This window comes from Manacus candei, unplaced genomic scaffold (genome assembly GCF_025592945.1).
Source record: "Manacus candei isolate 608988 ecotype Guabito, Panama unplaced genomic scaffold, ASM2559294v1 h1tg000047l, whole genome shotgun sequence".
Taxonomy (NCBI): domain Eukaryota; kingdom Metazoa; phylum Chordata; class Aves; order Passeriformes; family Pipridae; genus Manacus; species Manacus candei.
Genome location: NW_026138095.1, coordinates 504,985 through 532,682, shown reverse-complemented (window position 1 = coordinate 532,682; position 27,698 = coordinate 504,985). Strand labels below are relative to the sequence as shown.

General features: G+C 64.3%; 4 protein-coding genes across 9 annotated transcripts; 3 read left to right on the top strand and 1 right to left on the bottom strand.

The window, feature by feature from the left end:
* Window positions 1–192: 192 nt before the first annotated feature.
* LOC127475879 (basic salivary proline-rich protein 1-like) lies at window positions 193–1,479 on the bottom strand. The gene is made up of 2 exons (XM_051798072.1): window positions 1,407–1,479; window positions 193–911 (listed from the first exon to the last, which is right to left on the bottom strand). Exons 1-2 carry the CDS (start codon window positions 1,477–1,479, stop codon window positions 193–195), a joined length of 792 nt encoding a protein of 263 aa, XP_051654032.1.
* CANT1 (calcium activated nucleotidase 1) lies at window positions 293–7,287 on the top strand. Of its 3 annotated transcripts, none has more exons than XM_051797397.1 (4): window positions 293–381; window positions 1,881–2,520; window positions 2,765–2,968; window positions 3,434–7,287. In XM_051797397.1, the coding sequence occupies exons 2-4, from the start codon at window positions 1,902–1,904 to the stop codon at window positions 3,802–3,804; spliced, it is 1,194 nt and encodes a 397-aa protein (XP_051653357.1). In that variant the 5' UTR covers window positions 293–381; window positions 1,881–1,901; the 3' UTR covers window positions 3,805–7,287. The 3 variants fall into 3 exon arrangements, 2 of the variants coding, with proteins under 2 accessions (XP_051653357.1, XP_051653358.1); XM_051797398.1 differs by lacking the exon at window positions 293–381 and adding an exon at window positions 456–532; XR_007906232.1 differs by lacking the exon at window positions 293–381 and having other exon boundaries at window positions 3,434–4,156; window positions 4,237–7,287.
* A 96-nt stretch (window positions 7,288–7,383) lies between these two features.
* TIMP2 (TIMP metallopeptidase inhibitor 2) lies at window positions 7,384–16,554 on the top strand. Its single transcript, XM_051797437.1, has 5 exons — window positions 7,384–7,729; window positions 13,822–13,922; window positions 14,005–14,113; window positions 14,453–14,577; window positions 14,986–16,554. The coding sequence occupies exons 1-5, from the start codon at window positions 7,603–7,605 to the stop codon at window positions 15,184–15,186; spliced, it is 663 nt and encodes a 220-aa protein (XP_051653397.1). The 5' UTR covers window positions 7,384–7,602; the 3' UTR covers window positions 15,187–16,554.
* Window positions 16,555–16,666: 112 nt separating this feature from the next.
* On the top strand, window positions 16,667–27,636 carry USP36 (ubiquitin specific peptidase 36). 4 transcript variants are annotated; one of them, XM_051797325.1, is made up of 20 exons: window positions 16,667–17,268; window positions 17,585–17,873; window positions 17,961–18,185; window positions 18,913–19,023; window positions 19,278–19,380; window positions 20,000–20,067; window positions 20,448–20,518; window positions 20,889–20,971; window positions 21,288–21,408; window positions 21,670–21,810; window positions 22,130–22,230; window positions 22,522–22,660; window positions 22,881–23,522; window positions 24,137–24,222; window positions 24,827–25,342; window positions 25,579–25,718; window positions 26,111–26,275; window positions 26,567–26,682; window positions 26,773–26,905; window positions 27,245–27,636. In XM_051797325.1, the coding sequence occupies exons 1-20, from the start codon at window positions 16,885–16,887 to the stop codon at window positions 27,385–27,387; spliced, it is 3,777 nt and encodes a 1,258-aa protein (XP_051653285.1). In that variant the 5' UTR covers window positions 16,667–16,884; the 3' UTR covers window positions 27,388–27,636. The 4 variants fall into 4 exon arrangements, with proteins under 4 accessions (XP_051653285.1, XP_051653284.1, XP_051653282.1 ...); XM_051797324.1 differs by having other exon boundaries at window positions 24,824–25,342; XM_051797322.1 differs by having other exon boundaries at window positions 24,686–25,342.
* Window positions 27,637–27,698: the final 62 nt, after the last annotated feature.

The following is a 27,698-nucleotide window of genomic DNA, read 5'->3' as shown; positions in this document are numbered from 1 at the left end:
ACACCGGGGACAGCCGGCACAGCGACAGAATCTGCTGCAAGCTGGGGCCGGGCTGCACCGGGGCCTGCAGCGAGGTCATGCCGTCCGGGCAGCCGGGCTGTGCCCACCCCGCAGGGCCGGCTCGGCCCCCGCCGCTGGGCTCCATCCTCCCGCGTGCGACACCCGGCCCGGCGGGGCCCGGCCCAGCGCGGACTACAGCTCCCGGCAGCCCCCGCGGCGCGGCGGGCGGTCTGTGCTGCGTGGGGGCTTCTGGGAGTTGTAGTCCTCTCGCGGACGCGGAGGTCTGGTCTCTCCCGGTCGCGGCGGCGGCGCGCGGGGCCGCCGGGAGCTGTAGGCGGCGGCGGCGGCGGCTGCGCGCGGCGGGGGAGCGGCGGCGCCGCGGTGAGCGGGGACGCGGGCGGGGGGCGCCGGGCCGGCAGCCGGGGGTCCCCACCGCGGGCCCCGAGCACCCTGCCCGGGCGGGAGCGGCGGGGTCTCCGGGGCTGTGCCCCGCGCGGAGGGCGCCGGGGACTTCAGGGCCCCGCTCAGTCCGGTAGCTTGCCCGGGAAGAAGCGCGAGGGTCCCCAAGGGCGCGCTCGGCGGAGATGGGGGGGTCCCCGTGTCCTTATGAGGCGATCCCGTGTCCCTGCCCGGGGGTGTTGGGGTGGTCCCCGTGTCCGTGCCCAGAGGGGTGCCTGTGACCGTGGCCCGGGGTTTTGGGGGGTCCCCGAGGCCGTGCCGAGGGCGATGCTCCGGGGTCCCGGCAGGGCGAGGGGCGCTCCCCCCCTCGCCCCAGCGGGGTCCCGGGCCGAGCAGCCGCCCCGCGGGCTCTCCGTGCCCGCCGCGCCGGAGCCTCCCTGCCCGGGGTCGGCCCCCCACGCTCAATGCCGGCTCTGTTCTCCGCTCGGTCTGCTGAAAGGCACGTTGAGACCCTGCGGGGAGCACGACCCGAGCCCAGCTCCGGGCGCGGGGACACGGACGGACCCACTGGGGACAGCCCTGGGTTGGCAGCTGGGGTCCCCTTTCCCTGCCGTGAGCTGGGGGGTCTCTGCCCTGGGCTGCATGGCACGGAACAAGCATGGGCTTCTTGCCCCCTGCTCAGCCCGGGGTGCCCCTCTGCAGGAGTCCAGGCCACTGCCACGTCCACTGTGCTGCAGGGAGGGAGGTGGCAGTGAGGAGAACTGCCAGCGCCCTGTCCCCCCGGGTGGGCACAGTCTGGGGTGGGCTTGTAGTGCCCACATGCCCGGAGGGATATACACTGTGAGTGTGGGCAGGGGTGGGGGTCTGCTGTGTCTCTTAAGACTAAGCAGGTCAGGGTGTGTGCCCTGTGCTGTGCTTCCTGCTCAGGTGTTGACATCCTGCTCGGGCGGAGCTGCCACGTGTCTCAAGGTGTCCCTGTGGAGCCTGGGGACGCACTCAGCCCTCACCAGTGGGGCCTGTTCCCAGGGCTGCAGGAGCTGGGCCAGGCCGACCAGCCTCCCCGGAGGCAGCAAAGGTCATCCTCGCCACCAGAGGGGAACCCACTCACTCCTGGGGCTGTGTGGGGACGTGCCTCAGGACACCCCGATACAGGGCTCACCCTAAGCAGGGTGCCTTGGCTCGCTGCCTGAGCTGCAGCGACCCTGGGCCAGGTAAAGGTGCTGGGCAGGTCGTATGTTCCTGCCAATGCACTGGGGCTCATTTGGCTTAAGGTGGTGTGGGGGCTAGGTGAGAGGGGCTGAGAGTGGTTCCAGCAGCAAACAGCCCCTGGGTGTGGTGGCTCCTACACGCATGAGGTGGGAGTACCTTCTCCTGCTACAGGAGGGGGGATAGGGCCCCTCATGGTTGTGTCCTGCCACCCCCCAAGCTCAGTTGGTGCCAGCTCCAGCAATCTGACCTTCTCCCTCCCCTCTTTCCACTAGGTTCTCCTTGCCCCCACTCTAATGCCAGTCCCGCCCTGCCATGAGTCTATGAGCCCCCTCCGGATCAGCGTGGGTGGTCTGCCTGTCCTCGCGTCCATGACCAAGGGTGCTGACCCCCGCTTCCGACTGCGCTGGAAGGCCATCGTGCTGTCCTCAGCCTGTGTGGGGTTCGTGCTGCTGCTCCTCTGCCTGCACCGCTCCTCCCCAGCACGACATGGCCCCCCCAGCCCTCGGACCTGGCAGCTCGGCCTGCGGGCAGGGGACCGCTACAATGACACCTACCCGCTGTCCCCCCCCCAGAGAAACCCCGAGGGCGTGCGCTACCGCATCGCTGTCATCGCGGACCTGGACACGCAGTCCCGGGGCTCCCAGGAGCACACCTGGTTCAGTTACCTGAAGAAGGGTTACCTGGTGCTGTCAGACAGTGGGGACAGCGTGACAGTGGAGTGGGACAAGGACGAGATCATGCTGCAGTCCCACCTGGCTGAGAAGGGCCGGGGCATGGAGCTCTCTGAGCTGGTGGTTTTCAACGGGAAGCTGTACGCCGTGGACGACCGGACCGGCGTGGTCTACCAGATTGAGGGCAACAAGGTGGTGCCCTGGGTGATCCTCCCTGATGGAGACGGCACCGTGGGGAAAGGTGAGCTCCTGTCCTGCCCTGTGCATGCAGAGCAGTGAAGCTCTTTTCGGCTTGTTGAGGTGGGGTGCACCTTTCCTGTGACCCCTGTGCCTGGCCAGGATGGGGGCAATTCCTGCCCAGGGGCCAGCTGCCTGGGGGACACTGTGCCCAGCACTGGGCTCTAGGGTGTGGTGTTCAGGGTGTGGGGCCAGTTTGATGCCCTTGTGCTGGCCAAGCCCCCCTCAAGCCATTCTCTCCACCGCAGGCTTCAAGGCAGAGTGGCTGGCGGTGAAGGACGAGCACCTGTACGTGGGGGGACTGGGCAAGGAGTGGACCACCACGACAGGGGAGGTGGTGAACGAGAACCCCCTGTGGGTGAAGGTCATCGGCTACAAGGGCGACGTGAGCCACGAGAACTGGGTGGCAAACTACAATGCCCTGAGGGCTGCAGCAGGGATCCGACCCCCAGGTATGGAGCGGGCACAACCTCCTGCCACCTCGTATCCCACACCCTTGATGGCTCCAGGGCCGGTCATCCTCCCTAGGGATACTGGAACTGTATTATACTGGGTGATATTAAAAGGCCATTGGCAGTCAGAGACCTCCCTGTGTCCTGGCACAGAGGCCAGAGCCTTCCCCTGCCCTGGCCATTTCCCTCTCCTGAGTGTGCCACAAGCAGCTGGGGTGGCTCAGCTGACCCTGGGCTGGCAGCCAGGCCCCTGGGCAGAGCGAGCTGTGCCAGGTGCCCCTGTCGGGCTCTGGAAGGGACTGAGATGTTGCTGCTGAGCAGTGGGGCAGGAGGAGGCAGAAATGTTCACAGGGGCTGCCTGTGCAGGGCTGCAACCTGTGAAGTGTTTTGGAGGTCGAGGGGGAGGGGAAGGGGCGGGGGAGGGTCCGTGTGCCCCATGCGGTCACACTCCACTTCCTGCCGCAGGGTACCTGATCCACGAGTCGGGCTCCTGGAGCGACACGCTGCAGCGCTGGTTCTTCCTGCCGCGCCGCGCCAGCCACGAGCGCTACAGCGAGAGGGCGGACGAGCGGCGAGGCACCAACCTGCTGCTGAGCTCCACCCAGGACTTCGGGGACGTGACAGTGGGGCATGTGGGCGAGGTGGTTCCCACCCATGGCTTCTCCTCCTTCAAGTTCATCCCAGACACAGATGACCAGATCATCGTGGCGCTGAAATCGGAAGAGGACAACGGCAAGATCGCCAGCTACATCATGGCCTTCACGCTGGATGGGCGCTTACTCCTGCCCGAGACCAGGATCGGGAGTGTGAAGTACGAGGGCATCGAGTTTATTTAACGGACTTTTGGACCGAGTGGAGGGGCGCGGGCGGCCGAGGGGCATGGGCAGTCCCTGCCAACCTGCTTCCAGCCTGGGCTCTGCGAGGGATGCCAGACAGCACTCCCAGCTCTGTTCTTGGCCATGGCCTCTCCCGTAAAGCATTGGCTGTGCTGCAGCAGGCATGGTGCGAGTGTTTCGACAGTGGCACCTGGTGGCAAGGGACCGCCACCACAGGGTGCTCCCGGCCCCAGTGGCAGTGGCCACATCCCGGAGCATCGGTTTCCGGGCAGGCCCCGCTGCAGTCCTTAGTGCCCAGCCCCGAATTGCGACAGACCCCTCTGTGGTGGGTCAGCGATTCTGGTGACATCCGGTCTCTGGGTTTGCAGCTGAGGAGCAGCTGAGCCCCAGCTCTCCAGCTCTGCCTCATGCGCCGCGGGGCTCCCCAGGCAGAGGAAGGGGTGTGCAGCTGAAGCGTGTCAGACCCAGATTTCATCAGGCTTTTCCTCCAGAAGCTGGTTTTCCTTCCCTTTTCCCATAAGCTGGGTGAGGTGATGGCTGGGGTGACAGGTGGCCTGTTTCTGGGAAAAGTCATACGTAGGAAGGGACAGTGGCTGTGTCCCTCTGCCTCTGTCACCACAGGAGGTGCAGCAGTTCCAGCACCACTGGTAGCACCGGTTCCACCGCCGCTCCTGGTGCTGTGGTACTGGTACAGTGGCCCTGCCTGTGGGGCAGGGGCAAGAGGTGGTCCCAAGCAACTAATGGGGCCACCAGCCATGGCCAGGTGTAACGTGGGCCCATTCTAGTGCCACTCCCAGCCCATCTCCTGTGAGCCATGTGTGTGCTGGCTGTGTCTCTTCTCCCAGCCCTGGCTGCACATGGCTCCAGCCCCAGAGGTGGCTCCAGCCCCAGAGCTGTCAGCTCCAGGAAGAGCTGAGCCCTGGACAGGAGCTGCTGGAAGCTGGCAGTGGCATGCATGGCCCCGCTGTCCAAGGGCTGCTGTGCTCGGTGCAGGAGCAGAGCCAGAAGCGCCAGCTCAGCTTCCCAGGGCTGACAGCAGCTGGGAAGCATTCGTAGCAGCCCGAGGCTTTGGCCAGGGAGCCTTCCCCAGCATATTGTGAAATCACATCCGCAGCCTGTGGCCTCTGGCAGGAACTTGCGCAGTTTGAGGAGCCAGAAGTGTCAAAGGGGCATCTGCTGGCCCCAGGGCCCTTCTGACCCCTCTGACCTTGGGGGATGTGGCTCGTGGCCTGCCCACGCTCCCCCGCTCAGCCTTGCCCTGCTCCAGGTCACAGGGCAGCACATCCTCACGCCAGGGCCAGTGTTTGGTTGCATGCTGTTCCCCTTAACACCCTGCCCCTGGAGCAGCTCTGCCAGCAGGCAAGCCTTCAGCGAGCTGGGCCTGCCTACTGTGGTCTGGGGGGGCCTTGGGCCCACCATGCCCCCTGGTTGTGCCCTGGCACTGTCCTGCTGGGGGTCCAGCAGTGCTCAGGGAGGGAGGGGGCCTGTTGGTACAGTGACTGGGCTGTAGTTGGGTGGAAGGACCTGCAGAGGACAGAGCCCTCCCAAGAGCCCAGACAGGCTCTCTCTGCCTCCTCCCTGTTTACGCTGTCGGCACCTTCGCGAGCCGTGCGGGCGCGGACGAGGCCAGACACGTGTTTTCGTTTAGCCCAGACAATGACTCAGCCGGCGCTGGGCTGCGAGCGGATGCGCTTGTCTCCTCTGGACATGGACCTGTCCCCAGTGCCGTGGGCAGACCTGGCTTCGGCCCCTGCATGTGGCCTCGGGGCCATGCAGCACCCAGCCCAGGGCATCCAGGGCGTGTTCCTGGCCCATGCTGGTGCCAGCTGGCCCTGGGCCACTACGGCCACTCAGCCATTGCCTGCACTTCACTTGGCACAGCCTCTCCTGGCCTTACTCACCCTCCTGACTCAGGGCCAACAGCTCCATAGCACCTGTCACGGCCCCAGGGCTGTGCCAGTGACTGTGCTGGTGGCTGTCCCTGCCACATGACCCCTTCTTGTCCCCTGGGCTGAAGCATCCCTGGGCCCCAGATCTCAGCCCTGTGGTACCCTTGGAGCAACAGCACCGGTGCCTTGGGCAGCCAGGCTGGCAGGAATCCTGCTGCTGCTGGAGTCTCTGTAGACCATGAGTGTTGCAGTAGAGCTGGGAACCTGAAGCCCCATCTCCAGGTGCCATCCAGCATCCTGGCACTGTCAGTACTGTCACCTCCCACATGTTTCCTGAAGCCTCAGGCAGGGATTGGACAAGGTCTGGCTGCCCACAGTTCCACTGTTTCTTCTTGTTCCAGAGGCCAAGCAGCTCCAACACCTCCTTCCACCATGAGCAGCTGTGGGAGTGCCATGGCAAGAGGCTGTCTTGGGAGCAGCTGTTGTAGCCACAGGGGCAACTATCCCTGCTAACATGTACCCGTGACACCTGGCCTGGCTGTGCTTGGAAGCTGTGTCCCTGCCCAGAGGCAGAGCCGGACTCCCTGCCTGCTGCGCTGGGACAGAGGCACTGCAGGGGAGATGAAGCACAGCCGCCCGGGCACGGGGTACAGGGCCAGTGACAGCAGCAGCACCCTGACACCTCCACGGTGACACAGCATGGAGGTTTTGATGGGGATAGAGTCGTGTCTTTATATATTAGGTGGTGTGGGGATTGGTGTTTGGGATTGGTGCTGGGAAAAGTGTTGGTAACAGACATATTTTTGTTACGGCTGAGCAGCGCTTGTGCAGCTCGAGGCCTTTTCTGCTCCTCAACCCACCAGTGAGGGGCAGTGGGGACACAAGGCTTTGGGAGGGGACACAGCCAGGACAGTGACCCCAGCTGACCCAGGGGATATTCCGTACTGTATGACGTCATGCTCAGCATATAGAGCTGGAGGAGAGGGGGGACATTAGGAGTTATGGCCATAGTCACCATCACACGTGCTGGAGCCCAGCTGTCCTGGGGATGGCTGAGCACTTGCCTGCCATGGGGTAGGGGTGAAGGAATTCCTTGGTTTGCTTTGCTTGTGCGTGGCTTTTGCATCACCTGTAAAACTGCCTTTACCTCAGCCCAGGAGTTTTCTCACTTTCACCCTCTCCATCCCCACCGGGGGGAGTGAGGCTGTGGGGGCTCAGCTACCCACTGGGGTTAAACCCCAACACGCAGCCAGGACAGGGACAAGGTGGATTTTTGGAGTTGTGCTAGAGGGCAGGAGCTGCTGCCCAGGGGGAGAGGCCTGAGGCCTCGGGAAGGTCTCTGTGGTGCAGGACCTCCGGTAGGAGTGGGAAGTGGGCAAGGGGACTCGGGGGTAGGACAAGCTGGGCTGGAGGGGCTGAAGTGGGGAGAAACGCTCGGGCACGACCAGAACCGTAGCCTGCGCGGACATCCAGTGCTCCTCTCGACGCGGGCACGGGCAGCTCCGGAGCGGGGGCGGCGGGTCCGTGAGTGGTGGGGCCGGGAGTGACGGGGCCGGGGGCGGCCGGGTTGCGCTGGGGCGGGGGCGGCCGGTGCCCGCGGCGGGGGCCGTGCCGGGGCGGGGGCCGTGCCGGGGCGGGGGCGGCGGTCGCGGCGGAGCCGCATCCCGCGGAGGGCGGGCGCAGCCGGGCTGGCCCCGCGCCACGCGGAGGAGGAGCAGCAGATCCCCGGAGCACGTTAAAGAGCGAGGCCGAGCGCGGCGGGGAAGGAAGCGAACGGCTCCGTGGAGGCAACGGAGCGGCGGCCGCAGAGCGCCCGCCCCGGCCGGACCCAAGTTCCCGGCGGCGGCTCGGCCGGGCCCGGCGGTGGGTGCGGGATCGGGGCCGGTGGCCGAGCCCGCAGCCCCGCACCATGCCCGCCGCGCTGCCCAGCCTGCTGGCCTGGCTGGCGGTGCTGCTGCTAGGCAGGGCCCGCCCGGCCGACGCCTGCAGCTGCTCGCCCATCCACCCGCAGCAGGCCTTCTGCAACGCCGACGTAGGTGAGCGCCGCGGGGACCCCCGTCCCGAGCCCCGCCCGGCCCGGCCCGCGCCAACTTCCCAGCGGGGGAAGGGGCGGAAAGTTGGCGCGGGGCGGGCGGGGAGGGGGCAGAGCCCCCCGATTCCCGGCACCTGCCCGCAGCCCCGGCCCGGCCCGGGGGTGTGTCGGCGGGCGCGGATGCGCGGCCGGGCGCGGTCCCTCCGTCCGGGCTGTGCCCGACCCTCCCCGCGCCTCCCGCCGTCTCGGGGGGACCCCCGCGCCCGCCATCCCTCCAGGGGGCGGCCGGAGCGCGGCTCCGCCGAGGCCGGTCCCCACTGGCCGCCTCCCCGGTGAGTGACACGGGTGGGCCCGGCCTCCCCCGACTCTGATGACACCGCGGAGGTACGTGGCAGCGCGGGGCTGGGGCCTGGGGGCGGCTGGGGCCCTCCAAGCATGGCCACGGCACGGGCCCAGAGCCCGGAGGAGCCCCCGGCCCCGGGAGCCACCGCCACGGGCTTGGTCACCCCCGTCTACTCCTTATTTCCAGGCATTTCCTTTCCCCCGTCCCACTTTGTTCGGCTTGGATGCTGCTGAAAGGGAGGGCTTGGCAGCGCCGGGATCTGGATTCCTCTTTCTATGAATAATGCCCTTATTAAATTTTAACATATGAACCGAACAGGCCGGCCCCAGTTCCCGGCGCTTCCCTTCCCGGGGCCGTTCCCAGGCTCAGCTGGAGAGGTAACATTCCCAAACACTGAGGCAGCCCCAACCTCTGGATGGCCCTGCCCTCTCCCTTGCTCCAGAGCCAGGATGCTCCTGACAGATTCCCAGGCTTCCCTTGCGCCTTCCAGAACCCACTCCTAGCCTTTCTCCTCCGTGAGGGCAACTCCTGCAGCACTTGGCTGCTGCTCCACATGCCCGGCTCTGCCCAGCCTCACAGTGAGGCACGTTGGGGACAGGGAGGATTTGAGACAAAATGGAGCACTGGATATTTGGAGGTGCTTCTGGAGGTGTCCCTGGCCCGCAGGATGCCCTGTGTCCCCTCTGGCAGCGTGGCTGTGGCTTCCCATCACACTCCTGTCAGGATCAGCTTTCGGGGCACTTGTGACTCACTGCCTGTCGTGGGGTGCCGGCTCAGCCCTGACTCAGCTGCTGAGTCACTGTCTGTCTTGGCGGCCCCAGCTGTCTCCACCGTCCCCTGGGAGGGCACAGCCTGGCTGGGCTTTGGTCTCCTGCTGCCCCACTACCCTCAGCAGGTGCCTGTCCTGCGAGTGCCCGGAGCCCATCCTGCCAGGGCAGCCTCCTCCCATCTGTGCTGCTGCCAGCACTGGCACCTTCTGGCTCCCAGCCCAGGTGCCCTGTGCTGCTCGTATGTCAGTCGTGCCTTGTGTGGGTCCGAGTGGGGACAGTGCTGGTTTTGGGGATGGAGCAGGGCGTGTCCTGGGATGATCCTGTGATCCCCGGCCTTTTGCTGCTTCTCATCTTCCCCCTGGATGCTCTCTGGAGCTGGGATGCTCCTCAGACAGCTCCATCCCTGCAGGTGTGCAGAGCCCAGAGAGAGTGGGGGGCCCTTGGTGCTGCCAGGAACCCTTCCCAGCTGCTGTGGCTGGAGGGGCCCATGTCCAGGCTGGGTCCTTGACAGAGATGTGGTGGTGTGGGGATGGCTGATGTCCTGTGGTGGTGGGTGGGTGCACCCAAAGTGGCCAGTGGGCCCCAAGACTCACACTCAGCCCTCAGTAGAGGTGATCAGGGTGAGTGCATTGTGGGGTCTTGGCCCTGGGGGCTGGCATCTCTGTTCCATAGCATGGGGAGTGCCTGCCATATCCCTCTGTGCCTCCCCATGGCCCCTTTGCTCTTGCACCTGCCCTGCAATTGCTCTGCCCTGGAGCAGGGCTGGAGCAGCTGCAGCCCAGGGCTGCACTTCCAGGCAGTGCAGGGGAAGGCCCATGCAACTCTGCATTGGACATGGGGTGCCTGAGGGACTGGGGGTCATGGAGGGGCTTGGGTGTTGTGTCACTGGAGCTGGTGACTTGGAACAAGTGACCTGCCAGCCTACACTTGTGCATCCTGGCCAGTGAGATGTGCAGGGGGTTTCTGCAGGGCCCAAGGGCTTGGGGCTGCCCTGTCCACCGTCCCTCATTGGAGCCATGCCTGGGCAGTGGGGACTGGAGGTGCTCTGGCAGGGCTGCTCCACTGCAGGAGATGCTCGGCTGCTTGGTGGGGCCACAACCAGGCCAGGGGCCACAGCAGGAAACCTGGCTTCTGCTCAGTCCCTTCTGGAGTAGCGTGGGGATGTGGAGTGTGAGGGGGGTGATGCTCAGCCCTTTTGGGCATGGCCGTGGCTTTGGCCCTGTGTGGCAGCACCACTCCTGGAGGGGCCGATGGGGTAGGGGAGAGCGGGGGCTCGGTGCCGCCTGGGGCGGGGGCACCTGGGCTGCGGCCCTTGGCAGCGTTGTGCCGATTCCAGTCATCCCAGTGCTTGGTTCCTCGGGACGGGGGCACAGGAAGTGAGGGGGCTGCCAGCAGCCAGTAAGGACCGCGCAGAGGAGGAGGTTTGGTGGGAATGGTGAGAGCCGTCCGTGCCGGGGAGGTGCGGCTGCCTGCCGACCCCGCCGAGCCTGGCGGGGCCCTGCACTGCCGGTGCCCGGTGCCCGGTGCCGCCCCGGCGGGCGCGGCGGCCGGAGCCCTCCCGTGCGGAGGGGCGGGCGCGGGGGCCGCGCTGAGTGGGCTCCCTGCGCTCCGTCCCGGCCGGGATGACGCACGGCCATGGCAGACCCGCCGCCCCACGGGCACCGGGGAGCCCCCGCGGCCTCCGCTGCCTCCCCACTGCGGGACTGCCCTGCTCAGCCCCGCACCTCCAGCCTCAGCATCTCTAAACCGCTGTGCCGGGGCGGGGGCACCCACGGCTGCTGGGGTGCGGGCAGGCACTTGTGGGATGGTTGTTGCTCGTGTGCCAGGCAGAGCTGGGATGCAGGAGTCCCTGCCGGGGTGATTTGCCGGCTCTGCAGCTCTGCTGGGCTCAAGCGGGGCTGGAATGACCCCAGGGCTGCCTTCACTACAGAGATGGGTGCCTGGGCTGGCAGTGCCGGGTGGGCAATGGACAGTGCTGGCACTGGCAGCCGGCCCTTCTGCTCTGATGCTGCCAGCAGCCCAGGAGAAGGGAGCTTTGTTCCCTGGGCATCCAGCCTGGCACCAGCCTCCTGGATGCAGCCTCCACAGTCCACGGCCACCAGTGCTTCCTGGGCAGCTGTGGGCAGGTGTGGGCAGGGTGGCTTGGAGAGGTTTGGGGTGGGATGGTGGAGGAAGCGGCAGCCAGTCAGGACACCCTAGGCTGGGAGGAGGGGGCCTGGAGCTAAAGGACCTTTGTGCTGCCTCTCTGCCCATGGGGAACAGGTGGGCACAGCAGTGTCCTGAGCTGGGGCACCCTGTGTGGGGCCAGGGTGGATAAACCTCACAACTGGCAAGTCCAGAGAGACATCCTGGTGGGTTTGTGGCACTGAGTGACTGTGTGTCCCCAGCTTTGCTCCAGGAGCTGGTGGCTGCCCAGGCTGGCAGCAGGAGGGGTGGGTGACATGGCCAGTGGGGGTACTGGCATTTGGGGAGGTCTAACTGCTGGTCCCTATGCACCCAGGGGTTTTCTCCATCCCTCACCCAGTCTCCTTGTCCCGGGCTCTCCTCAGGGCTCTCTCCACCATCCCTGTGGCTGCCCTCCCCGCCACCCTGGTTCCTGGCGGGCGCGGAGCAGCTTGGCTGCGCCGTGGGGTCTTGGCGGGGAAAGCACAGCGCGGCCGTCCCCTCCACAAAGCCGCACTGTTCAGAACAAATCCGCCCAGAATTGGGCTGCATTTTTGTCAAGTGATTCATCAGCACGTGAATGGAAAAGGCTGGAGCCCACTGAACCAGTAACCATTCCCCACACAGGAGCCATGGGGCCAGCACTGGTTGCACCCAAGTTAAGCCGCCGACACACAGGGCCTGGCACACGTGGGGACACAGCGGCCGCAGGGCCGAGGGGCAAGGGGTGGCCCGTGCCTGCAGTGGCCCCAGCATGCTACTGACAGAGGAGTGGGCGCTGTCCTCAGGCACAGCTGAGATGCTGCCAGTGGGCCTGGACAGCCCAGCCCTTCCCAAGGGATGGGAGCATGGCTGGGAAAGCTTCCAGTGCAGCCCTGGTACCAGCAGCCATTGCATGCCCCAGCCCTGCACAGAGCGAGTGCCCCCCTTGACCAGGGACAGCTGTTTCAGGAAGCCTCTTCCCTGCTCACGCTGGTGCCACCCTCACCTTTCCAGAGTAAGCTCTGTTGGTGCTTGCTGGTGCCCACGTGTGGCTGTGCCCCCCTGACCTTCAGCTGAAATAGCCCATCCACGTGCCCCCATGCCCAGTATTTATAGACTGAGGTCAGATTCCCTCCTGGCCATGCCAGGTGGGAGAAGCTCCTCTGTGCCAAGCTCTGAGTGACCCCCACACGTCCCTGGCCGCTCCCAGCCCAGCACATTTTTGGTGGGGACTTGAGCAGGGATGAACTTTGTGAGAGTGCCCAGCTCCCTGTCCCCCACCCCACAGTGCATACACGAGGCTGGCAGGGCACCAGGGAGCCCTGCAGGAGAGGGGGTTGGCCTTCCCATGGGATGGAGGTACCCTGGCAGTGGGGAGTCCTACCAGCCCATCTCCTGTAACCAGGCCTCCTCCCTACTCAGAGTGCTGAGCAGGAGCTGCAGCTTTGGGGCTGCCACTGTCCTCTGCACTGTCAGCATCCCCAGTGCTGCCTGGGAGTTCCAGTCCTCACACTAGTGGAGGGAGCCAGGCAAGGCTGGGAGCTGCAGGTCTCAGCATGGGGACCCAGGCAACCCACACAGCACAGCACCAAGCCAGCCCCATGTCCCAGCCGGTGAGTAAGGGTGAGCTGGCTGCCCGCCCTGCCCGGCACCCTGTGGGTCACTGCCACGTGCTGAGCACTCACATGCCAGATCGTGTATCCTGGGCTGTGCTGGCAGCGTGACCGCAGGGACCCTGCCATGGCAGAGCTATCCCCAGGCTCAGGGTGCCGCACCTCTCTGCCGGCCCTGGGGCTCCCAACCTTGTCCCTCAGCACCCAGCGCTGGGACCGCCTCAGGGCCACCAGTGCTGGGAGGGCTGTTGCCTTTGGCCAGGCTGCTTGGGGCTGCTGGCTGGGCCCTCACTGCCTCCTCCCACTGCCATGGCTCTCGGTGTCCCAGATTGTAACACCCGTGGCCCCAGTCCTGGGAGGATGTGGGTTCTGCGCCTGCACAGCACAATGCTCCACATGAGGCAGGAACCATCAGCTGGAGCATCGCCCTGGGGCAGCTGGGACCCCACTGTGGTGGGACAGGGATCCCGTGCTCCAGGGTGCAAGGGCAGCCTTGTCCTGGGACCCTTGCTCTCCCAGCATCGGGTGCAGAGAGGCTAGCAAGGGTCTGGTGAGGCTGGGGACCCCAGCCAAAGGTGCTGGTGTTTGGTGGGCAGTGCAGGTGCCCACACTGGCCTTGGTGAGCAGCTGGGATTGTGCCACGGGGACGTGGCTCTGCCACCCTCTGTAAGGTGATTCTTTCCAGAAGATGATTGTCCAAATCACTCCCTCTGCCCTTCCCTCATCCGGTGCCAGGCCACTCAGGCACCTGGATGGGGCCCTTGTCAAGGACTGGTTTAATTAATGACAGTGGGACAAACACCGTGGTGCTCCCAGGACACTGCAGGCAGGTTTTAACTCTCTGTGCCATCTGAGTGATGGGCACAAGTCCAGGCAGGGCCAGCCTGCACCCAGGAATCCATCAGAGACTGAGCCAGCGCCGGCGAAGGGTGAACGGTCTGGCACAGGCGGTGGCAGCAGGGCCGGGCAAACCTGGGATGACCTTTCCTTTTCACCCACCTGGAGGGTGCTGTTGCAATGCTGCCAGTCACTGTCATGCACGTGCCAGAACCCCGTTCCTTTGGGGACAGCAGGGGACAGTTGGCTCTGTGGGCAGCTGAGCATCTGCGGGGAGGGCAGTGGGGTCTGCTGTGGGCAGTAGCCCCTTATGGGTGTGGGAATCACTGTGGGATGCAGGGGCTGAGTGGGACTGGTCACCTTCACTTACCTCACCTTTCCCTTGCAGTGATCCGAGCCAAGGCCGTCTCTGCAAAAGAGGTGGATTCGGGGAATGATATATACGGGAATCCGATCAAACGCATCCAGTATGAAATCAAGCAGATCAAGGTAACAGGGCACATCAGGGCAGGAGGCTGAGGGGGATGGGGCACCCCTGCACCAGCCACTCACTCCTGCCTCTGCTCCCCAGATGTTCAAGGGCCCCGACCAGGACATAGAGTTCATCTACACGGCTCCGTCGACTGCTGTGTGCGGCCGGCTGCTGGACACCGGCGGGAAGAAGGAGTATCTCATCGCAGGTGGGCACTGGAGGGGAGGGTGCTCGAGGGGTGCCAGGACAGTGCTGACTCTGCTGCCTCACCCACCCCTGGAGACACCTGATGTGTGTGCCTGCTCCCTGGGCATGTTCCCCCCCCGTCCCTCAAGCTCCTACCACTAGCCCTTGGGGGACCCCCCAGCTGTGTCCTGGCTACACTTGGCAGCCCTGGCTGTGCTGGAGGCAGCTGGGGGATGAGCCTCTGCTCCCTGGGGGGTCACCAGAGACAGTGCACAGTGAGGGGACCAAGCACCTCGAGTCAGTTTGGGGTCCTGGGGCACTGGGGGGGACCCCCTGAGTGGTCTGTCTGGCCTCTCCCCAGGCAAGTCGGAGGGCAATGGCAAGATGCACATCACACTCTGCGACTTGGTCTCCACTTGGGACTCGCTGACCCCAACCCAGAAGAAGAGCCTAAACCAGCGGTACCAGATGGGCTGCGAGTGCAAGGTGAGTGACCAGGCTGTCCCCCACACGCCCCACACCAGGGGGATCTGCAGCCCCCAGGGAGGGGTGGGTTCTGTGGGGAGACGCTCTTCCCTGTCCTTCAAGGATGAAGTTGTGCAGAGACAGCATGGCCAGGCAGACTGGAAGGGTGGCTGAGCCTCTGGCTCCCTCTGGCTGGGAACCGAAGCCAGCCCTGGGACCAGCACCCAGGGGTTCCCTCAGTCCCCCTGCATCAGGGTCATGTCCCCAGCATGCCTAACAGTGCAGAGTCAGCCTGGAATCTGTGTTAAGAGATGGGGGAGTGAATGAAGCAGAGCTGTGCAGGACCCCCAACCCAACTGCCCCACACTGCTCCCTCCCAGCCCAGTGTCCCCCGTCGGGGTGATGGGTGACAGTCTCTGTCGTGCACAGATCTCGCGCTGCCTCTCCATCCCCTGCTTCGTCTCCTCCTCGGACGAGTGTCTTTGGACAGACTGGGCGATGGAGAAGAACAACGTGGATGGGCGGCAGGCGAAGCACTACGCCTGCATCAAGAGGAGCGACGGCTCGTGTGCCTGGTACCGCGGCATGGCCCCCCCCAAGCAAGAGTTTCTCGACATCGAGGACCCCTAAGCCAAACGAGCGCATTCCAGTAGCCAGTAGAAAAAACCTGCGAGATGTTAGACTGGTCCATGCTGATATCAAATCCTGGAGACAGCATGAAAATCTGCTCGGCCGCGGGGGTCACCGGAGGCTGCCACGTGCATGCGGGGGGCAGGGACCGGGACCCACTTTGTCGCAGGCACCTGGCAGCCCACGGCCACACTGGGCAACTTGGGCTTGTGCAGGGCCGAGCAGGGTGTGGGGACCCCCCTGTCAGGGTCATGACTCCCCAGCCATGCTTGGCCCTGCCCTGGCAGCTGTGAAGGAATCGAGCCCTTTTGAGTGGCGGGAGCTGCCCCAGCTGCGTAGCAGGTCTACCAGTGCCCCCGCCGTGGGAGCCGCCCCCGCAGCTCTGGCCAGGCAGCCCTGCCCACCGCAGTGCCCAGAGACCCCCGCCTCCCTCCCCATCCACTGCCCATCCCCTCCCCTCGGGGTGTAGGAAGGGTATCTCTCTGGGCAGGGGCTCCAGAGGGCTTTACCATGTGGCAGAGCCCCAAGCTGAGTGCAAGGGGCTCCGGGCCTTTCACAGGGCCAGAGGACTCCCGTGCAGGTGCCTCGTCTGAAAAAGCTGGAAGGGCACGCTAGCATGTCAGGGGTGACCCCCACATGCACCCAGGCACTGCTGCTCCTCTCTCCACATGTTCCTCTCTCCAGTGGGCTCTATTCCCCTGCAACCTCCTGCAGATCCTTCTGCAGCTGCCACCGCTGGAGAGGTTGAGACCCACTGGGCTTGGCAGGGAACCCTAGGCAGAGCACCAGGAGCCAGAGCTCTGGCTGCGCAGGCACGGGGTGTCCATCCTTGCCTCGTGCAGCTTTGGGTTGCGCTGTGGCCCTCAGCACCACTGCAGCCAGGAGAGCTCCCTCCTCCATGGTGTCGGAAATGGAGCCTGGAACCGGCGGCAGGGCAGCTGCAGGAAAACCTGTCCCCTCCAGTGAACCCCCTGCACTCCTCGGCCCCACATTCTCTGAGCCATCCCCACGCTGCAGCGGTGCTGGCGTGTGCCGCAGAGCTGCCCCGCTGCGACGCCCGTGGCACTGGCACGTGCGCCCACGGCTTTGGGAGCGTGCCAGGAATGCTCCCCGGGGCCCTGCATCGGGGGCATTTTCATGCTGTGTGTCCCTGTAAGGTTTGAGATGTCGTACTGGACCAGTCTGGGCAATTGCAACATATTAAAGAGAAAAATTAAAAAGAAAGAAAAAGAAAAAAAAACCCCCACCCAACCTTTACTCAGTCCCGACCGCGCATCCCAGGCGCTCTGTATGGCTGTACCCGCTGTGCTCCTGTCGCTGCTGCTCCTCTGTCTTTGACTTCAATATCGCCAGTTGTTTTGCCGCCGGCTCTGTGGTCCCTGTGCCGTGATTTCCGTCTCCTCATCCGGCGCTGGAGCCGCCCCGGTATCGGCGGGGGGTCCGTGCCGGGAGCTCCCGGGGAGGGGAGACGATGGGCGGGGGCCCTGCGGCGGCTCGGCCAGGACCCCCCCGGCTCCCGCCACCCCTCCGGATCCAACCGAACACCCCCGGGCCACCCGGTCCTCCTCAGCCGCGGAGAGGAGGGATCCACGCGGGGCTGCCGGAGGGCAAGGAACGAGAAGGCGAGGGGAAGAGCTGCTGCAGGGCCACCTTCAGATACCGGCGGCAGCGCTGAGCGCGGGGTCCGACGGGGCCGGGATGGGAGCCTGGACCGGGACCGGTGCCGGGGAGGGTCGGGACTGGGGCTGGAAGGGGGCGCGGTCTGTGCCGGAGGGGGCGGGCCCGGGGTGTGACGGGGCGGGGCCGCGCTCAGAGCCCCGCGTCCGGTCCCGCGTGGGGCGGTCCCGCGTGGCACCGCCCGGCTCTGTCCGCGCCGGGACTCGCAGCGGGCGGAGCTCGTCTCTCCGTTGGCTGTTCCGAGCGAGCGGGCGGAGCGTGCCCGGCCCCGGGCTGTGCCGAGCAGGCGCCGCGGCCGCGCAGAGGCGGAGCGGAGCCGCCCCGCGGGGCCGGCGCGGAAGGAGTTTGTGCCGGCGGCGGGCGAGGGGCGTTGCGGTGACACGTGCGTGCGGCGGGACCCGGATGGTGAGCGCTGCCGGGGTCGGGCGGGACGGGCCCGGGGCCGCCGGGGTCTGCGCTTCGCTCCCGCCGCGCTCCCCTGCCCTGCCGGCGGGACCGGGCGGGTCGCACATGGCGGCGGGCGGGCCGGGCCGGGGCGGCGGCGGCGCTCGGGGGCGCGGATGGCGGCGGGCGGGGGGCGCGGTGCCCGCGGCGGGCGGGGACCCTCCGAGTGGACCGGGCCGGGCGGCGGCGGGTCCGGGCCGCGGCCAGTGGCCCTGAGAGCCGGAGCGCGGCGGGAGGGGCCCCCCGTTCAGCCGCCCCCCTCTCTCCTTCTCCGCAGCCGCGGCCGCTGGGCCCGCCGAGCCGGCCGCCCACGGCGATGATCGCGGAGAAGCTGCGGGAGGCGCTGGAGCCGGTGCGGCGGGAGGCGGCGGCGGAGCTGGGCCGGCCGCTGGCCGCCGCCGCCCGCTCCGTGCTGCAGCAGCGCATCGAGTTCGCGCCCGCCCGGCGCGGCCTGGCCGGGCAGCTGGAGCACCTGCGGGACAAGTACGAGCACATCGGGGTCGAGGCCCTTGGCCGCCCCCTCGGCATGGCCGGCAGCCCTCCGGAGCGGCCGCAGAACCCCCAGGGTGAGTGGAGGGGGCGAGGGGACACCCGCGTGCTCCCGTGCCCCGCTCCCCCTCCGTCCCCCCGGGCTGACCGCCCGCTCCCCACAGGCCACAGACAAGCCTCCCCGAGGGCCGTGAGTGACGGGATCCCCACGCCCCAGAAGGTGCTCTTCCCAGCCCAGCGCCTCTCCATGAAGTGGGAGCGTGTCCACCGTGTGGGCGCCGGGCTGAGTAATCTGGGGAACACCTGCTTCCTAAACTCGGCGCTGCAGTGCCTGACCTACACGCCACCACTCACCAACTACCTGCTCTCCCGGGAGCACGGACGCACCTGTGAGTGGGGACTCCAGTTCGGGGGGCCGGGAGGGAGGAGCAGCGTCTGCCGGTCCCGCTCGCAGTGCTGTGCTCAGCACCCCTGCGCCTGGCTCTGGTGAGGGGCTGTGGGTGTCGGGTTGCACCTTCCCTGCTCCCTTCTGCCTGTTTCTCCATCAAGAGGCTGTTCCCGGGTCCAACTCACGTCCTGGTCATAGCAGTGTTCCCAAGCTCAGCATCTCTGTCTCTGGGGAGACTTTCTCTCTGCTGGGTGTAGCCAGGACTAAGATAGGCCCAATGGACCTGCTGGCTTCTCGGGGGCTGAGCTGAGGGGTCCCAAATAGCTCCTGCCTGTGGGGACTGCATGAGGGCAGTGTGGCAGGCCCTGCTCCAAGCTGTCACCATGGGGAACACAAAGGGCTTGCAGCCCCGTCTGTAGGACTCCGGTGGGATCTACCCCTCAGAGCCGACCTGTGGGCTCATCCAGTGAGTACCTGGGACCTGTTTTCCATCCATGTGGATGCTGTCTCACCAGGGGGGCTGCCATGGCTGGTCCTGTGATGGGCTCTCCCAGTCAGTGTGGCGTGTGCTGGTTCTCATGTCCCTGGGATGCCCCAGAGCTGTCCTGGAGCACAGAGCTCGTAGGGAAAACTGAGCATGGCTGTGCTGTGTTGGATCAGCGATCTCCTGTGCTGCCTCCGTCTCTCCCGGGTTTGCCCCCAACATCCCATCATCTCTCCTGCTACAGGTGCCCACGGAAGCTTCTGCATGATGTGCACTATGCAGAACCACACGATCCAGGCTTTTGCCAACAGCGGCAATGCGATAAAGCCACTGTCCATCATCCGAGACCTCAAGAGTAAGGATGGCTGCCCTTCCCCCCATGACTAATGTGGAAGCAGAACTGTTGGGATTGGGCCACATTTTGCCAGATGGCTCCACTGAGACAACTCAGAGCCTGCCAGGGGGCTGCCTGGGACTTGTCCTGTGGCTGGCATAAGTCTGATGTCTGGTTTTGGTTGAGGGGGCCTGACCCGCAGAGTTCCTGCCCCAGGAGAGGCAGGGATGGCCAGCATCTGTTGCAGCACGTGCTAATTCCTCCCTCTCTTGCAGAAATTTCCCATAATTTGCGCTTTGGCAGGCAGGAGGATGCACATGAGTTCCTGCGTTATACCATTGATGCCATGCAGAAGGCCTGCCTGAATGGCTACACCAAGTATGTGGGGCCTGATGGCTCTTTGCTGTCCCCTCACTGGTCCCCCGTGCTCATGGGAGGGGACTGTGGGGTGAACGTGTCCCCCGTGTTGGCCTTATTGTGGGGAGGTCATGACTTCAGGGGCTCTGTGTGTGGGGTCTAGCTCCCTGCCCCTCAGGGGTGTGGCTCTGGGTTGTTGTTTGTCTTCTCCTGACTCCTTCACCCCGGCACAGCTGCAGTCCCGTCCCAAAATCCTGAGACTGCTATGGGGTGGGATCCCATCCCAGTTGCCAAGGGATCCAGGCATGCTTGCTAGTTCAGCCCTAGTTCTGTGGCTGTGGGAGTGCAGCTTCCCCGAGGCCCTCTATCCCAGGAAGCACTGCCTTTGCCTTCAGCACCCAGCTGTGAGCTTCAGCCAGGAGCCTCTGCTCCTTTGAGAGGAGGGCGCATATTGGAGCCTGGTGCCATCCCTTGGCTGTGACACAGGGAGAGCAGGCTGGCAGGGGCTGTGATTTCCTGCTGCTCCTAGAGCTCCACAGCCCAGCCACTGCCCAGAGTATGGAGTGGGGCTGTCCTGATGACGCAGGGGTGGCTGTTGCAGAGGGGTGGTGTGAGATCTAGTGCCACTGTCTCTGTGTAGGTTGGATCGCCAGACCCAGGCCACGACCCTGGTTCACCAGATCTTTGGCGGTTACCTGCGGTCCCGTGGTGAGTGCCAGCTGCCAGGGCCAGGGTTTGGGCAGTAGAACTCTTTGGGAAAATGACTAAGCATGTGTAACTTATCCAGAGCCACAGTCAGCCAGTCCTGCAGTACCTGAGGGTCGTGACCCCAGTTGTGGTGATAGGAAAAGCTGCTGGCTGTGTGCCACCAGCAAAGGGACCCATCTTCCCAGCTATCCAGTGACACTTGCTGTCCTAGCACAAAGTGGAATCGCCAGCCTTTCTCCCTCCCAGGCTGTGAATCCTGGCGTTCACATCCCAGAGCCTAAATCCAGACTGGGGGGACACTGCAGCTGCCCATGCTGTGCTGTGGGGGTGGCAGGTGCAGATATTGTGTTGGGGTGTGCTCATGGCTCTTCCTTTTGCAGTGAAATGCTTGGAGTGCAAGACTGTCTCGGACACCTATGACCCTTACCTGGATGTGACACTGGAGATCGAGGTAATGAGGCAGGGTTAGGGATGGGGGGCTCTGTCCTTGGGAGGATGTTCCTACTCTGAGGCTCCTTAACCTGCTAGCGTGCAGGAATGGTGCTGGCAGGAGGGAAGCAGCTCCCACTGTTCCGCTGCCTTCTCAGTCTGGCAGAGCAGTGCCCATTGCCTGAGCGTGAGCCACGACTCCTTCACAGAGGCTTGGTGGTGTTGGGGTGCAGAGCAGCCACCCCCGTGGTGTGCTGGGGGCGGGCTCATGGCTTTGGGGCAGCCCGTGGCCCTGTGCCGTGTGCTCTCTCCTGGACCCAGTGCCACAGCACAGAGCACAGCTGTGGCCTGAACAGGCCCCTCGTGCCCTGACTTCCACTTTGTCCTCGCAGCGAGCCGCAAACGTCGTGCGGGCGCTGGAGCTGTTCGTGAAGCCGGAGCAGCTGGGGGGGGACAACGCCTACAGGTGTAGCATGTGAGTGTGGGGGGCTGCAGGCAGGATGGGACCCACGGGTGTGATGGTGGGAAGGCTGCCACGATATGGGAGGGCTTCTGTACCTGCTAAACTGTGAGGTACAGGGCCACGAAAGCCTGTGATGAATCCTGCCACTCCTCAGCTCCCTCCTCACATGAGGAGGACCTGGGCCAGCAGACATGGCCACAGGCAGGTGCCTGGAGCAGTGCCTGGTGTCAGTGTGGTCATTCCTATGGGGTTTGCCATTCCCATGGCCAGGGCAGGCAGTTATCTGGGTGGTGGAACAGCTTGAATAGCTTGAGCTTTTCCTGGGCAGGTGCAGGAAGAAAGTGTTGGCCAGCAAACGTTTCACCATCCACCGAGCCTCCAATGTTCTCACTATCTCACTGAAGCGCTTTGGCAGCTGTGGCTCTTCAGGTGGAAGAAAAATCACCAAGGTGAGTGCTCAGCAATCCAGAGCAGGGGCTGTGTCTTGGTCTAAGGGCAGGGCAGGAGGTGGTCCTGGTATAGGCCTGCAGCCATTCTGCACTGCATGGGGGAAGTTGGGCTCATCCTGGCATCTTCCTCACCACGATCTCTGCCTGGGGAGAGCATGTCCCCTCCCTCGAGAGACAAGACTCGTAGGACAGCAGAGCCAGTCTTGATCTGGCAAGAAAGCCATCTACTGTGTGACCTCCTGAGACATTCTCTCTCTGCAGGATGTGGGATACCCTGAGTTCTTGGATATCCGTCCTTACATGTCTGAGCCCAAGGGTGATCCTGTCACATACGGACTCTATGCAGTGCTGGTGCACTCCGGGTACAGCTGCAATGCAGGGCACTACTTCTGCTATGTGAAGGTGAACCTGGGGTGCTCTCTTGGCACCCTGCCTGGGCTGGGGGCTGGTGGGTGCTCGTGAGTCCCTGTAGGGTGCAGAGAAGAGGGTGCTGGGTAGAGAGGGTGGTGTTGAGCACTATAGGGGACACACGCTGTAGTCTGCTGCTGGAAATGTGAAGTTCTGCTCTGGTAAAGTCCCCTGGCCTGCCCTGGGTCATCTGTGTGTTCTGGGGAGAGGAGCTCTGCTGACGGGCACTGTTCCTGCTGCTCTGTCCCTGGCCACAGCCTGACCCTGTTCTCCTCCTGGACACAGCCTGATCCTGTGCCCTTTTGTTCCACAGGCCAGCAATGGGCAGTGGTATCGAATGAATGACCATGAGGTCTACCCCAGCAACATCAAGGTAGTCCTCAACCAGCAGGCCTACGTTCTGTTCTACCTGAGGTGAGAGAGCGCCCTGTGCCTCCCAGCCCCTCTGGCCCTGCTCCCAGCATCTGGGACAGAGATGGCAGCACCTGCCTGGCTGGAGGGGGAGCTTGGCCCAAGCGACCCCAGTGCCTGTGTGTGTGTGCTGGCTCAGGGTGGGAGGTGGCAGGGAGGCGTCCAGCCCCTTTCATGGCTTTGCTGTAGCACCTCATCTCCTCGGAGTGCCTGGCTCCTGTTCCCTGTGTGTGTCTGCCAAGACTCCTGATTGCTCTCACCCCACAGCTGATGCCTGCACTTTGCCTTCCCCAGGCTCTCCAGCCCCAGGAAGAGCTCAGCAGGGCCTGTGGCCAAGGCTGCCTCCAGCCTGTCCAGCCACACTGGTGGTGACTTCAGTCAGGTGAAGAAAACTGAGACTAATGGGACCTTGCCCACACCACCAGCGGGCCCGGTGAGTCCTGAAGGCTGTTCCTGGCCAGTGCTCCCAGGAGCTGCTGCTGCTCTGCGGGGACGGGGCTCTGCAGCCACGCCTGGGAGACAGGCATGTGGGAGGAGAGTGTGCAGGAGAGATCCTGATCCTGCTGAGGCCAGGGATCCTGGAGGGCACTGTTCATGTGTCTGTGGCTCCTTGACTCTCTCCTCACTGAACTTCTCTCTTTCCCCTTGCCTAGAAACAAGAAAAGCTGCTGGGGAAGGGGCTGCCAGGCCCAGACGATGTTGGAGTCCCCGTGTCCCGCAGCAGTTCTGGCGTGGGGCTGAAGCTGACGAATGGAGTTGCTCGATCAAAGCTGCCCTCTCAGACCCCATCACTCAAACTGCCCCACAAGGCCACCCACAAGGCCATACCACTGCCCCATGATGTATTCCAGAGGCCCAAGAAGCCACAGATACCTGCCATGCCCAGAGCAGGCTTCCATGTCACCAGCACTGTGAGTGGGGCCAAAGTGGGGCTGCCCCCACAGGGGACAAACAGAGAAAAGCCACCTACCTCATCCAAGCTGCTGAAGTCCAACCAGGAGCCCAGTGGCTGTGGGGCGATGGCCGGGACCCTGAAGAAGGATTCCTGTGGCAGTGCAGTGGGGCAGCTGGCCAAGGAGACCCACAAGGCCAAGAGCAATTCCAGCAGCTTCTGCAGCTCTCAGGGAAGGAACTTTGGCACCCACCTCCCCACTGGCCCTGGCGCCAAGCCAGCTGTCCCCAGAGACTCCAGGACAGCCACTGTGGAACCCTCCCCACTGTGCAGTGCCATGCAGGAGCAGGGCAGCACCACATCACCACCACTGGCCAAGAAACCATCACTTTCTGCCAAAAAGGTGAGTCTGAGCTTCTGCCCGGAGACTCCACTCAACACCTTCTGACCTGGGATTGTGTTGGAGGAAGTGTAGAGCTACTGCTGAGCTGGAGGTGGAGGGGAAGAGCCCCCCAGGGCGGTGGTGGCTGCTCTGCCCTCCCTCTGAGTCCGGATGTTGGGCCAGTGCCTGCTGTTGTTCACATCCCTGAGGGATGTAGGGGGATGGCTCCTGGCCCCTTCCCAGGATGGAGGGGTGGCTATACCAGTCCCTGCAGTGGGGTGGCCTTGGCACCTTCTTGGGGTCAGGTGTTCCCTGGGGTGAGTGGCAGTGGTGATGCTGCAGCAGGAGGGTGTGGGGGTGCCTCCTCCCCAGGCAGGGTGTGGGACCGGCCCTCGGTGCCGCAGTGCAGTCAGGGCTCGGGATGGTGTGCTGGGGCTCTGGGTCTTTAAATTTCTTTCCTTCCTTTTTTCCTTTGTTCTTCTAACTGAAAGCACTTCTGATTCTTCCACCCCCACTTCCCTCCCCCCGTCTGTGTCTGTTCCCCTCCCCTTTCTCTCGGCTCCCGTTTTTCTCTTGGCTCATGGAAACCCCTCTGCTTTAGACCACCAAGTTTTTATTTATGTCAATAACTGCAGGGCAAACCCTCACAGAAGGCGAATGGGAGTGACCGCCACACACAGTCCCACCCTGACTCCACTCCCGGGCCTCTGGGCAAGTCCAGGTAAGCAGTGCCATTGCTCCCAGGCTCCTGCGTAGCAGCAAGGCCAATGGCAGCCTCGGGGTGCTCCATGGGGCATCTGTGTGGCCTCGCAGCTGGCTCTCCAGTTCTCCAGGGCTGGCAGGGCTTGCTCCGAATCCAAGAAGCAGGGCAGTCTCTGACTGTCAGCACAGGGTGGGAGGGAGCTTTGCAGGCCCTGACCTTGGACTAGTGTCCCATGGGATCAGGAGGCACCAGCCTGGTCTAGATCTTGCTCCAGGTCCCCCTTGTAGCCTTCAACAGCAGCATGTGCTGCAGCATTGCTCACTGTTGCCCTGTCTGCTGTGGGACAGTGGGGCACAGTCTCTGTGAGCACTTGTGGACCAGTGTCTGATTTCTGATTTCATGGCCAAGATGGCAGCAGTCAGAGTGGCATGGGAGAGGGGGCTTCTGGGCTTTCAGATCAGCCTCTTTCCCTGTCCTTCAGCCTGTCCTCATCTGCTCTCGAACTACCAAGTCCTGAAAAGTCTTCCTTCAGCTTCATGCTCAGCTTGGACTCTCGGCTCCCAGCCTCCCCGCTGACCCACGGTTCCACTGCCCACCCTTCACACCACCTTCCTTCCAGCAGCAGGGAGAAGGGATCCAGCCAGTTGGAAACAGAGGGTTCCTGGAAAAAGAAGCGTCGAAAGAGGAAGCATCGTAGCACAGACAGGAACTTTTGTGCTGTGGCTGTGAGTGACATGGATGAAGTCTCCAGGCCCTCCCAAAAGGAGAGATTTGTCTCTTCAGAGGGCTTCAAAAACAAAGACTGCAGGCCTCCCAAGAAGGAGAGCATTGGGTCTCAGAAGGACTTCATGGATAAAGACTCCAGGCCCCTGAAGAAGAGGAGAATTGTCTCTCTGGAGGGTTTCATATCTGTTGTGGGGAAGGAGACAGAAGGCGAGGGTCCTGCTGATGGCCTGGGGAGTCCGGGCTGTCAGGACATGGAGAGTGGGCCCAAGCAACACATGCCAGAGCCCAGTATTGACTTGGGCATAGGGCAAACCTTCCCACTCAAGAGGAAGAAGAAAAAGAAAAACAGGAGCAAAGATAGGCCATTGGAGAGGACAGAAGAGCGCTGCTCTGGGTTGCTGTCACTGGACAGGTGAGGGGCACATGAGAGCCTGAGGTCAGGCTCTCTGGGCCATGTTTAGGGGCCACTCATCTTCCTGAGGATGGGATGTGCCTTGGCATGGATCCAGCTGAAACACCCACTTCCTTGGGGTGGGTTCACCCCTCCCCGAGTGCAGTGCAGGTGTCCCTGAACCCCAATGCCCTGCAATGCTCAGACTTCCCTGCTCTGGTCTGGCTGGAGCAAGCTGACCCTGCTGCCTTTCCCAGCTCCAGGAGGGCTGAGCTGGAGCCTTGTGAGACACACTGGAGCGTGGAGGCTGGAGAGCGGAAGCACCGCAAGCGCAAGCGGATGGAAAGCCTCAGCAGCCCGGCTGCCAACGCCGTCCCTGCCACCACCACCCCCCAAGGTATGACCGTGTACCCTGTCTGGTGCCTGGCAGGGCTGAGCCAGCCACTCACCTGCCCACGGGCCCCTCAGAACACTGCTGTGCATTCCACAGTGCTTGCTGTTCCCACAGCTGCCTGGCAATGCCCATCATCCTGCCCCCCATCCTGGGCTGCCCTGCCCCAAACCTATCTGCTACTCCTGTGTGACAGCCCAAGAGCCCCCAGCTGTGCTCTGGAGGAGGGGTGGGGACAGGCTCCTTGAGGGGTGACAATTTGCCCGAGCATAGGTCCTGGTGTTCCCAAACACCTTGTGCCATCAGTGTCTCCTGGGGTAAGATCTGCCTTGGAGAAGGAGGGATGCACGAGCTCCCCAAGCTCCCCCAGCATGTCCTCACCCCGCCTGTTTCTGTAGTGGCAGCGCGTGCCAAGGACAGCCAGACTGGAGACGAGAGACACACTCTGGCTGCCCCGAGCCCTGCAGCCAGCAATTGGGCTAGCACAGCCCCTGGGGGCCAGGAGACCAGCGTGGTGGGCGAGCTGCTCCAGGACTCATTGGACAAGGCTTATGGCAAACAAGGTAATCCTGGCTCACCTGGGTGGGCGAGCAGCCACACAGCCCCCCTGCCCCAAGCCCTGGATACAGGCAGAGCCCTCTGAGTTCTGCCAGGGCCTGAGCTCCCCCTGCTCCAGCACAGGCAGTGACAGGGCTCCTGGAGCCAGGCAGGTGAACCCAGCTGGGGGCTGTCAGGGATGGCACAGGGTGAGGGGCTGAAGCGAGGGGCTCCAGCCTTGGGCCTAGTGGGGGCCCAGTGCAGGTGGGTGCAGTGGGGCACAGCCCTGTGCTCCTGCTGACCACGCTGCTCTACAGTCTTGACCTGGCAGGGCGAGATTTCGGCTGTCAGCCAGGATGCCATTCAGGACACGGCATTGGCCCGGAGTGAGACCATCATCGATGAGTGGGACCAGGAGTTCGACAGAGGAAAGGTGGATGCTGGCTGTGTGCTGGGCTGGGGTGGGTGGGAGGAGGCTGGAGACTCTGCACTCTGACCTGAGAGCCTGCCTGCCTCTGCACAGATAAAGAAAATGAAAAAGATGAAGCAGGAGCGGAAGAGAGACTCGAATCCCTTCCAGAAGCTGCAGAACAAGCGCAACTTCTGGTTGATGTCACATCCTGCCAAGATGGCCAGCCTGGGCCACCGGCTCTCAGGTGAGTGAGCTGGGGGGCACAGTGAGCCCAGGGGGAGGAAGGGGGTGGCAGCCTGGCAGGGGCTGACACTGCTCCTTGCCTCACAGGTTGAGATCTGCATCCCCCAGACAGCTCATGGAGCAGTCCCAGGCGAAGGAGCAGGGGCAGCACTGTCCTGGGAGCTGTTGATGGACCATGCTCAGAGAGGAGGGAATGCGGCCCCTGTCCTGGGGTCGTGCCTTCCCCTTCCGGGAGTTTCTTTTCCACCTGCGGAGGAACCTGCCCACGCCGCCGTGCCTCCAACGTGCCTTGGCCGGGCTCCTCCTCACTTCTCCTTGCCTCTTCCCCTCCTTTCCCCAGCCTGCACCTGCGGGGGCTCCTGGGAAGTGCCTCAAGACCGTCCCTGCTGCTCCGTGTCAGCGTGCCTCCCGCCGCCCCTCGCCTTCCCGGACCGCCCTTCCCCGCCGCTCCCTGACCCCCATTCCCTGCGCAAGCCGCATTGAAAGCCTGCCCTCCGCTGGGCCAGGCCCCGCGCGGGCGCGGGGGGCATCGGTGGGCTCCCCGCGGGGATGGGGCGCTGCCGGCGGGGCCGCGGGACTGGAGGACTGGACTGAACGGAATAAATCCCGGTGTTTGTCCATCGGCCCCGCGGGACTGGAGGACTGGACTGAACGGAATAAATCCCGGTGTTTGTCCATCGGCCCCGCGGGACTGGAGGACTGGACTGAACGGAATAAATCCCGGTGTTTGTCCATCGGCCCCGCTCGGGAGCGGCGGGAAAGGGGCGGGGCCGCAGGGGGCGGGGCCGGCGTGG